General features: G+C 39.7%; 1 protein-coding gene across 1 annotated transcript; it reads left to right on the forward strand.

The window, feature by feature from the left end:
* Positions 1-1647: 1647 nt before the first annotated feature.
* On the forward strand, positions 1648-4808 carry LOC133983017 (uncharacterized protein C1orf232). The gene is made up of 4 exons (XM_062421929.1): positions 1648-1728; positions 3088-3165; positions 3380-3486; positions 4451-4808. The coding sequence occupies exons 1-4, from the start codon at positions 1648-1650 to the stop codon at positions 4806-4808; spliced, it is 624 nt and encodes a 207-aa protein (XP_062277913.1).
* Positions 4809-11662: the final 6854 nt, after the last annotated feature.

The following is an 11662-nucleotide window of genomic DNA, read 5'->3' on the forward strand; positions in this document are numbered from 1 at the left end:
ATTTTTGTAATGATATTTCCTCTTGTTCATGGTTTTATTATCCCAAAGTCATATTAAATACACGTAAGTAATTAAAGAGGCCATGCTGCATCCATAAAAATCCACTTCCTTTGTCGTGTGTTAATTCTGGGAAAAACTTGGGTGTGTCCTTTGCAATTGGACATCTGATATGCTCCAACCACAACCAGACTGGCTGCTCTTCAAATAACCAACATCCATCAGCACGTGTGTATAGACATGCCCTAACCCTTGTCCGTAGAGCTGCATTCATAATTCATGTTGTTCTTATGGATTTGCACGATCTTACAGCTTCACTACTGTCTAACTATGTATGGTAATCAAAACCAGAAACAGGAGAGCTATCAGACCGATCAGATATCTTTAGTGTATAATTAAGATTATCATCAAAGCTTTACCAGATAGCTTTACATACAGTAAACGTAGATTAAATGGACAATTGTTATAGTCAACATATGTTTTTTTTTTGCCATGCGGTTTACATTGCTGCCAAAAAACAGATAACTGACATACTGAGTACCCACTGGATTTAATTATTTCTCAGATATTTGCATATGTTTCTAAGAAACTGTATATTTCTGTTGTAGGTTGTATTGTGGGTGGCTGTTGAAACCCAATCAGTCATCAAAGCTTTATACATCTCCCTTTATCTACACGACACTTGCCAGCCCTCTCAGGTTGCCAAGCGACTAGTCACAAAAAACCTTGCAGTGATCATGAATTTGATTGGTGTTTTTACTGATATGCAGGGATGAAAAATGAGAGCAGACAGGAGGACTGCAAGGAAGTGGCCAGGTAACAGTTGAGGATAAGTGTGGTGAGATGGCATAAAAGTGGGTTTCCATAAATAAATTGCAGGTATGTTGTACAAAATAAAGTTATGTGAAATTACAGGTCATATAACAAGAGATTAATGATTTAAAAAAAAAATTACTCTTTTATTATTAAGAAGCAAACTTTGATGGAAACATGATAAAAACCTGAACTTGCTCAAGGCACTGAGCTGTTCAAGCTGTTCAGCTACTTTAAAATCATTAAAACAAGCTCTCATTCTACATTATAAACTGGACCACACTCTGCATGTGTGTACTTGTGTGAGTGTTTGTACATGTGCGTCAGGGTTACAGGAGCCAGTCTACCAACGCTGGCTGACAATGGACCTCTGGCTCTGGAAAAGAAATTCTATGAAATATGCATGAGGAAATCCACACCTGTTTCCAGGTAACCAAGGCAGGGATTCTCAACCGTGACGCTGGGTGTGTGCATGTGTGTGTGTGTGTGCACCTGCGTGGGCGCATGCACAGTGCAGCACAGTGCAGCTTCCCAGCTTTACCTGTTCAGACACTCTGTGGGGACGAAAGCAGCTGTCAACCCTGTTGGTTTGACGAGAAGAGACATAATCTGACCAGGAGAAGCAGTATGAAACAGCCTGGGCCTCGGTGCTGAACAAGTTCCCCGCTCTTTGTTTCTGTCTAAAAGCAGCTGAGAACTTTATGCATGGAAACAAGTCAAAGTTGGCCCAACTGAGACAAGACGAAGCTGGAAGTGGAGATATTGGGCGGAGGGTGGACCACAGAGGCATAGAGAGGTCTTCGCAGGAGTGTGAAGCATCTGCGCATTTGTGCAAACATGAATCCTGTGTGGAAGGTTTATAAGAGCAAAGTGATGAAGACCCTTAATCCTGAATATGAGGAGGACACTGCTGAAGAGGTACAGAAACATAACTTTTTCCTGTCTTACTCCACCTGTGCTCCTCTTAGTGATTTGTGTGCATTTGGAAATCTATCAGAGAGTTGATGTGGCTGTTGGCACTGAAGTCAGAAAGTCATCAGGTTTTGTTTTGCTCATCATTTCTTATTCATTGCAGGAATGGGTAGCTTGATATTCAGACTGTTCTCTGTGCAAAGTGAATTTAAAGGCAGGAATTAGGCCTAAGCAATGCTTCTTCTAGTGTATTTTGGCATTGTTTAGCACTTTCAAACAGCTCCACTGTCAGATCTTCTCTTTCCAGTATCAAAAATGGGATCCACTTGCAGATAGAAGATGAAGTCACAGCATCAATATAGCGACTTGTAAATGAAGTACTATATATTAAAGCTATGCAACAAACAATATATAATGGTTTGATGGTCTTATTGCAACACCTGCACTCCATCCAGGGTTTGGTACCGAGGAAACAGAGAGTGTTGCATTGACCCAGATCTCTAGAGTGCTGAGAAACTGGATCCTGCTCGGGAGCTGAACAAACGGATTAGATGGCATTCCACTGACTGACTGACAAGCGGGGATGAGACATATAACCAGGGCTACGGGGTGTACTCACCAAGCCAGCTGACAGCTTCCAACTGTGGTCTCTCACAATGCCAGGGCCTCTGCAGGGATGATGGGGAATACTGTGTGTGTGTGTGTGTGTGTGTGTGTGTGTGTGTGTGTGTGTGTGTGTGTGTGTGTGTGTGTGTGTGTGTGTGTGTGTGTGTGTGTGTGTGTGTGTGTGTGTGTGTGTGTGTGTGTGTGTGTGTGTGTGTGTGTGTGTGTGTGTGTGTGTGTGTGTGTGTGTGTGTGTGTGTTTGCAGACATAGTTTCCATTTTAAAGGATTTGTAGTTCTTATCGCTGCTATTTGAGTTGACATTGCGCCACATGCACCTGTGAAATCTGGGAAAACCAAAGTGGATTACTGTTATCTTTCCTCATGTCAGAGCATGCCCTGATGTGAAAAGTTAAAGAAAGTTAAGAGAGAGTTAATCAGTGAAGGCATAAACCAAACAAACAAACACAAACAAACAATCCTAAAAATGGAATGATACATTTCAAAGAAAAAGGACACTGCCAATAATTTAAGCTCAAGAAATCTACTCAATCTTTTTAATAATCATTTTTTGTTTATGTGTCAGTCTCTTACAGTGTTATGTTGGCATTGTTGCAGTGCCCACTATGTTCACTAGATGGCGTTCTATGTGCACAAATCCTGTGCATCTGCTACATCAGGGAGTATGTTGGGAATGCATTCTGTACACTTCTGCATGCACAGGTTAAATATATGCATGTTGTCTTTTGTTTTGCTGTTGCAGGTCAGTGAGATGGAGAATGATATGAGTCCAGTGCAAGAAGATGAGGGTCCCAACGCTGTCTCCCAGTTGGCCAAGAAAGTATGTGGGCTGAACTTTGGGTTATTTTTAACAATAAGAAAATACTTTAAGAATGTGGGTGTTGCACAAAAAAGAATATAATAATAATAAATGCTAATAAGTCTCCCTCTATAAGTATCACAGAGGATCTATATTCAATTGAGACTCTAAAATCCCCCAAATGTATACCTAATGTGACCTTTGATCCTGTGTGTGTGGTTGGTTGTGTGTCCAGATGCAGGGGGCTGGAACTAAAAGCTGGAACAGGCTATCATCTCTCTTCAACAAAGACGATGAACACCAGCTTCTAGAGGAGACTGAGAGCCCGCCAGTCGCTGACCAGTGAGTGGAAATCTTTCTCTTGTGTTGACATCTGTCCGCCCTGCACCTATTACCGTCTGTAAGGTTTGTGTAGGTGAAAACAAGATGGGTAAGTTGGACTATGAGGGATCTTTGAAGTCTCCATAAGAAGTATTCATTCGGAGGACTCTTTTCTGCAATTATGGCAAAAATCATAGTGGAGTTTAATTACCAACCTCAATCCAATCACACAACACTTCAAGGAGGATAAATAAACTTGTATTGAAGTTGAATTTAAGTGGGAAGAGTTAGAAAACTGACAATCTGACTCAACCAGAAATAAACTAAAATAAAGATCTCTGATTTAAAATACAGATTAAAATATGAATTGCAAAGACTTAATATACCCGGTAGCCCGGTGCTTTCATGATTTGCTGGTTTAAATTTGGCTAAATTTGGTTTAAAAATATTTAGATGTCTAAATTACATATCATCATTGTTTCAACAACAGTTAAATGGCTCTATAATGTGAAACCGGTGCTAAACATACAGCATGAAATAGTCACTGAAATGCATATGTATGCATATGTAAGGAAGTCCTCCCAAAAAATTTGAATTTTCAGCAAAATTTTGCCCAGTAATTGAAATACTTCAACTAAATGCTAGATGCTTACTGGGAATGATTTATGACCTTGGCATCTACTAAGCTGCTAGTAGTACTATTTCTTTCACCATGCCTTGCCTTTTTTTTTTTTGGCCTTGTGGTAAAACCTTATTTTTAACTAACCATACCAGCTTAGCTTTGGTGTTTCTGTCCTCAGTAAAGCTCTCTCTCCAAGAAATGCTGAACTAAAAAAAAAGTTAATTTTAGCCTCAGTGTGGTATAGAGAGTTCAGCACTAGAATAAAATCTAAAATCAGAAACTCTAAACCCTTCAAAGCCAAAGCCACCACTTGTATTTGATTTTCTTTCAAATCTAACCCCTCTGTTTTCTCTTAATTCTCAGTCCACTTGCAGTTAAGCCAGAGGAGCCTCCACGACCCACTAGGCGCACAGCATTCTGGGATAGCTTTGCAGCCAACTGGGCTGCCAAGAAGCAGGCAGAGGCCGCAGCTGCTGCTGCTGAAAACGAGGCGGCAGCAGGGCAGGTTGAGGAAGGGGTAACAGAGGCCGAAGGGGAGGAGAGGCAGGATGGGCAGATAACAGAGGGGAATGAGAATGAAGGAGGAGGGGAAAGCAGCAACAACAGCTTCTCCAAATACGTCTCACTGGGAGGAGGGAGCGAGGATGCTTCCTTTAAGTGGAACTTTGTCACCAACAAGCTGGCAGACCTGAAGGCCAAGAGCATGACCAAGACCAACTAGCTACCTGTGAAGGAGGAATCTGGAGAGTATAAACAATAAGTGGCTGTGTGGGGTGAGGAGGAGGTGTAGGGTAAGTCTAGGAGGAGGGTATATTTTACACAAGAAGAGGGTCCTGTTACTAAACTGTGCAGGTGTTGTAGGAGTCCCTTTTTATTGCATTCTCTATTATTAAAGTTTTGATCCATCCCATCTCACTGAAAAGTGTTTACAACCACATCACAAGAAACAGTCACAAGAAAACACTGTAAAAAAACCCTGTCTTGTCTGTGTGTAGGTCCCAAAAATTTTAGGACACTAACGAAAAGAGAGACTTTTCAAAAGCAACTAATAAAAATACCAGTTAGCTAGATTAGCATAATCCGATATGTCCGATTCCAATTTGTAAACTGAGTGCATAAATAGATCAAACTATTTTTTTTTTTTAAAGTGAAGTTAATCTTTTGGCCCCCTAGAATTTTTAACCCTACATTTTAATTTACACATTTACACATTTCTGAAGTCTTTACAAGCTAAGACATTCCTAAAGCTTTCATGATGCAACCTGATTTAGTAATTCACTAGTTTGAAACTAGCTAGCATTTACTAAGAATTAAGCAATGATTTCACACACAAACTTAATGCTGCATTTACAAATATTTGGTGCAACCCACATTTGCACCAGAGGTTAAAGTACTGGAATCATCTTCATTTGTAGGATTGCGTCACAAAGGGAACTTCTAAAATGGTTTGCACTAAATGGATTAAGGCTAATTAATGGTACTGAGGTGTATATCTGCACATAACTGTCTTTTTACCATCTTGAGACACAGTTTGTAGCCAACAGGGTAACTATAATTGCTCTTGCAGACTTGAGTACAACAGAATCATTATTTTACTCAGTGTTGAACCTGGTATGCACAAGGCAGGTGTAGTTCTTAGGACTGTACTGACTCACCAGAAGTTCTTCTTAAACCACAACAAGGGGGCCTTTACATCTGTCAGCAAACCTGATCTAATCTGTAGTTTTGCAAAAACTGGATTAAGAGATTAAAGACAGTGATATATGGATTAGTTGAAGATTATCTCACTTAACCTGTTCAGAGGGCAGCGGATTTGAGATTTGGCAGTGCGTCATGATTATTACATAATATTCTGTAAGCATTTACAAAATACTTTTGTTTTCCTCAGACATCAGGAATGGGAAATATTCTGCACAATTATATGACATGTGTAAAATATGAATGCGTGTGGTAAAATAATGTCAGGTGCACTGACGTGACGACTTAATTGACTTTAATTTTCTGATTGTGACTGAGACTGAAATGTGCAAAGTGTGAATTCTCAACATTACTAATTTTGTGACATGGAAAAATGTGGCTTTGCATATTATTTTTTCTCTTTTTTTGGTTGTGTCTTTTATGTTGCATTGTATTGTGTTGTTTTGTTTTCTGGTATGCTATAATAAAGATTATTGCACTAAGTTCTGACAAAGGATGAATGAGTGAATGTAATTTTCTTTCTTCAGCCAAACAGGATCAAATTAAACACCTTTAATGCACACCTTAAATAAAAAATAACGACCTACCGTCTGTTATACAAACTTCATACCATCAGGCATGTGTTATGTTAAACATTTAAATGTAAATAAGGTTGATACTGGTTAAAAAGAACCACTTATTAATTGATTACTTTTATTTTCTCAAATTATAAAGAGAACAAAACTATAACAAACATACAATTGTTGGCAGAGACAATACACCAGGATGATAACAGGGCAACAGGATGAACCAATGACAATTACATTTGAATTAATTAGTGTGTTTCAAGTGATAAAACACTTGCTAGTTTAGGTGCCCTCCATGACCGTTTTGTCTGAGTTGTACATTTTTGTATATAATTGTATAACTGATATTGTGTAAAATATTTGGGAAAAAGTCATGCATGAATTTTATCTGTAGTCAGTCTTTGATTCCTACAACCAGCAGGGGGCAGCCTTCACCACTGGACTGTAAACTGTAGTATCCACTATTCCTTTATGTTTTACTGCCCTCCTCTCTGTATCAAACCCAGACTCATCCTTTATAAAAATGCAATCAAATACCCTGTTAGTACCTTAAAATTCTCTCTGATCTACATTGTCCTCCTCCTCTTTTATTTCCTGTTTTTCCCCCTGATCTACACTCATTTCCTCTCTCTTTGCCAAGCTTCCTCAGGTACAATACTGTTTCCTTTCGCCTTTAGGGGCTTTTGTTGATGTTTCCATTTGAATTTGACCACACACCCTAATAAAAGGTGAAGATTACGTGAGCAAATGCAGGTTCGTGCTTTTTTTAGCTGACCAAACCCCCATTATTTCCATGTCTTTCCAAAGTCAGTAGGACTTCAGGCTGTCATCATTAATCCTTTGAAAGTCAGTGAGTCTCACTAGTTGTGTCCAGACTTCCACAGTTGTCAGCCTCAGTTTTAGTCTGAACACATCTTTCACCACTCACACACATTGACATGCTCAGCTTTTTTTGGATGTATTTATGTAACTCTTCCATTTCTGTGTCAGAGTCCATAAAACAAGCCCAGGAGGAAAATATACTCCACAAAAGCTGTTGTTTTTTTTTGAGAGAGAGAGAGAGGATCATGAGAGTGTCGTGTGTGGCTGAATGCTGCTGACTATTTGATGCTTGTGTGCAGAGCTGAGGTACATACTGCAGTTTTTTTGACACTAAATGAGCGACACTCAGTGGAAATGGAGTTTGTAGAGCATGAAAACATCAGAAACCGAGCACTTTTGGCTGGCAGTTTGTGCAGCGGGAGACTGCGGTGAAACTGCAGCGGGACACATATTCACTGATGAAATCTGTCATGTGTGGGAGCTGCATTTAAAAATGTATCTCAAGAGCTGCAACATAATGAGCTGCTTATTATCACCATTGGAAGACATTACATTTGCTTGATAAGAGACTAAATACAAGCAGGAGGAAAACTGAAACACTTGGGTACTCACTGTTTGATACTCTCAATCACGTTTAAAAGTTGTAGAATGACGTCTTCTCATTTGTAGAGTTTTCAAACAGGTGTGTACCTAACCCTGCCTTTTGAGGCCTTTGCCATTTGGCTCATTGATTTCCCCACCCCTCCACTACACAAAGACATCATTCAGCTGCAGTACTTTCTTCTTTTTTTCCTCCTGATGAACAGCGATGACTAAACAGCTTCACACCTTGCCAAAGGGCACTGTTGCACACGCTGTAATTACTTCAAACAAAAGCAGCCCACAACTTGGTGTGAGCTTGCTTTAATTGTTGCAAATAGTGCACAATGCTTTTCCTTCCCTCTGCTGGATCATCAAGATGTGAGACATTTTTAGAGAGAAGATAAGCTGATTCTGTTTTTACCCAACATAGTCTTTTGTGGTAGGATGATATTTATGAGTGGGATGATGTTTTGTAATAATGCACTGTAATTACGGAAACAAGGTAATGCTACAAAGGTGTAGTGGCCTCTTGGGTAACTTCAGTATTTTTTCCCCAAGATAAATAGATGCTTTGTCAATCCTATGAGGGAAAATTGGTTATCCACAAAACTCCTCCTTTTGTAGATGGTATGCTGAAAAAGAAGAAGAAAGAAAACGCACTGCATTAGGTCAGTAGGTCCGTTTTAGAGATGTAGCTCAGTATGATGACTTTGGGTCAGACTACCATGTGATTATGTTGTAAGTTGATGTTGCATATCCAGCATGTGTCCCTTTGTGACTCCTCTTGGTCAACATAAGTCATAAATTATGCAGCCAAGGTGACCTTACTGTGCCAAATCTGGAGAAGTTTGTGTTCAAGATTACAACCCGATGCCTCGAGGTGGTTAAGTTTGTGAAATAGCGTTAGTCACCGAGAAACGTGCATCAAAGTTTGGCCCTCAGGTGTCGTCTCCCCAGCTTGTTTTGTCTGTAAAAATCTGAGATTAGACGTTTGTTTGAGAGAAGATGTAGAGGTGAAATTATGGAAGACTGGCTGTAAAAGCAAACAGGAAAGGTGATATTTGACTTCCAACCTCACACACACACATTTCTTTACATGAAAGCCCTCATAGGCAGACAGACATGTCTGGTAGCACTCAGGTATGATGATGCTATGCTGGGCTTCACAGCAGACACAGTGACTCACACTCTCCAGTAGCAGTCCCATCTGGAAACCAAACTGCCAGAGTAAAGTTGCACACATACATACAAAAAAAAACACTGTCTGAGATCTACCTACAACTGCCACACCTGCTTGAGGCAAAGACGTGGAAAGTATGCACACACATAAAGTACATTTACAGTGCAGTCTCAAAGCACAAGGAGACACGTTTGAATCACTTGTCTGTCATATTGGATGTACCATGAGATCATGACTATAAAGTTAGAAGTCAGCAGATTTTTAGCTTTAACAGTGTTTGAATACATCACATCCACATTTAGTGAAGAAATAAAAATGGCTGCGATACAAGTCTGGCCTTATATCACCAGGAGAGCTGTAAAGTGTCTGCTGATCTCTTTACAAACAATGGGAAAATCACAAATCACTTTGCTGATTCGAATCCTTGAGCTGAACTTTGTGCAGTTCAAAGATTTGTCACTGATGATGTAATACGTTCACTTTTAAACTAAGATAAGCTGTTGCATCACTCTCCAAATGTACAGTAAGTGAATGTATTCAGCACTGATTCTGACTGCCTTTAGTTCAGTAGTGCGTTCAGTCTGTTGCTACTCCAAACTAACCTATACAAACACCGCTGCTAAGTTTAACAGCTCACCAGCCTTTTAGTTAAAGCTGTTTCTTTAGCTTTCACTGTCTTTTAAAGAGGAGGTAACGTACTGTGAATCATGACTGAGATGATAATGGTGCTCTCAGTCCTCAGTGAGAGGAGCTCCACTGCTCAGGGATTCACAGGGATGATGGTGACTCAGTATAGTATGATAAAGATTTGTTTGTACCTGTGTACTAAACACCTCTGTTTGCAACCAAATGTTAAATATTATGTCTTTTTAAGATTTTTTCTTCCACAACAATCCTACACAGTAGAAGGACTGTGTGTTTAAAGGACAACAGTTTGTACATCTGATGTTGATACCCTCAAATTAAAGCGTCTTTTGGGTTGCCTGCAGCTTTACTGTTTTGGTTCAGTCTCACCACTCTCATCAACATTGTTTCTAGCAGCAGCAGGCAGTTGTTTTCAGTCGAAAAACTTAGATAAATCCACTGTACGCTACCTGCCCAGCACTAAACCGAAGCTGGTGAACACAGTGGTGCATTATCAACATGAGACAGATATTTCCCTCAGGAGACAAAAGCACGGCTAAAAATGAAGTGATTACTGATATTAAACACAACTTAAAAATGATGTTCCATGTATTCACTCTAATGCTAATTTGTGATTCATCTGAAATCAGTCTTATCAGTCCTGCAGTATTTTAAAAGTGTTTGCAAACCACTATTCTTAGTAGATTTAACATGAAAACCTACTCAGGAGCACACAATATAAAATATCCTTAGAGGCCTCTAATCTCCTCTTAATGACCTCTCATGTTTACAGTAATTATACTAATGTCCCATAAGTGCTGCAGTCATAATTTACTGCCTTCACAACTGCACAGAGGTCATTTTCAGACAGAAGAAAGTGAGATTAGCTGCAACTTTGTGCCAGACTAGACTTTGATTGTTTTATCAGCTAAAAGCAGGACATCACCCAAACAAACACGTAGCCAAAGCAGTCGTCAGTGTTAATCGGCAGTGTTTGCAGAATGTCTGCAGAGATAAGAAGGTGGCGACTTGATTTTTTAAATCAGTCGAACTGTCTGCTGGATTATTATGACCTCTGTCTCGCAACCTGTAGCCTTATTAATCCTTAAGTGATATGGGTTTGATGAGGGTTTAGTTTTTTTAAAAATTTTTACTAAATGCTTGACACTTAATATTCAGACACAAGGTAATTAATCATCAGAAATGTTACTACTTTGAAGGTAGAGGACTTAAAATGGCACATAACAGCACAAATAATCATGTTGAATTGTGGATGTCTCATTTTTAAGTGAAAATGTTACTAAAATTCAAGTTTTGGATGCTTCATTTAAAAAAAGAGTGGTGGTAATTTACTGTAGAGCCTCTGAAAGGTTTCATGGTATTTTAGAGGACTGTAATGGGAGGCAGGAGGGTGAATTATTCAAAGACCTGCAATCCTCTGTCCCTCAACTCTCTTTAAGGGAGGTTCTCACAGGACGTTTCATCCCTCTAATCTGCAGGCTCAATCTCAGTTTTGTAATCTCGTGGCTCTTTAGGTATGGATTTGGGACCCCCACAGAAAAGAAAACCTGCCTCCTACCCCCTCTATTTCCCAGAAGAAGAGTAATCTCTCTACTAAGCCTACCCCTGGCCACAATGCAACACCCCCACCCCCCAACAAAAACAAATACACACAGGCACAAGCACAAGCACGCAAACACAGAAACACACACACACATGCACCCTGCCACCTATCATCTCCATCTCTGCTGTAATCTGATCACCCATCTTCAAATCTAGGTCTGTCACTGTCTGCTGTAAATAGATTGATTTTTCTACAGCTATTGATACTGTCTAACAAGAACTCAGGGCTCACAGGATTGCCCTATGACCACAAGTCAATACATTTTCAGTCAATATGTGTAGTCATATTTGTATTTGTTGGCTTTATTGATTATTTCCATTAAACAGGGGCCACCTACCGAGAGGACCGCTGAGCTTGTAGAACATGAGCCTCGGTATTTCACACAGAAAATATAACTGAGCATCTGAGATGTTTCTGACTCCAAAATTATAGTTTGTGGAGTTATTTTTAAGGGAGCAATATACCAGAGGGTTACAGTT

Source organism: Scomber scombrus, chromosome 7, assembly GCF_963691925.1.
Source record: "Scomber scombrus chromosome 7, fScoSco1.1, whole genome shotgun sequence".
Classification (NCBI taxonomy): Eukaryota; Metazoa; Chordata; class Actinopteri; order Scombriformes; family Scombridae; genus Scomber; species Scomber scombrus.

What these genes read in the sequence shown, in the direction of transcription:
- LOC133983017 (XM_062421929.1), top strand. Translation starts at nt 1,648, where the DNA reads ATGAATCCTGTGTGGAAGGTTTATAAGAGCAAAGTGATGAAGACCCTT. An exon ending in AGGAGGACACTGCTGAAGAG is followed by an intron (nt 1,729 to 3,087) that starts GTACAGAAACAT and finishes TTGCTGTTGCAG; the next exon opens with GTCAGTGAGATGGAGAATGA. An exon ending in AGCCCGCCAGTCGCTGACCA is followed by an intron (nt 3,487 to 4,450) that starts GTGAGTGGAAAT and finishes CTTAATTCTCAG; the next exon opens with TCCACTTGCAGTTAAGCCAG.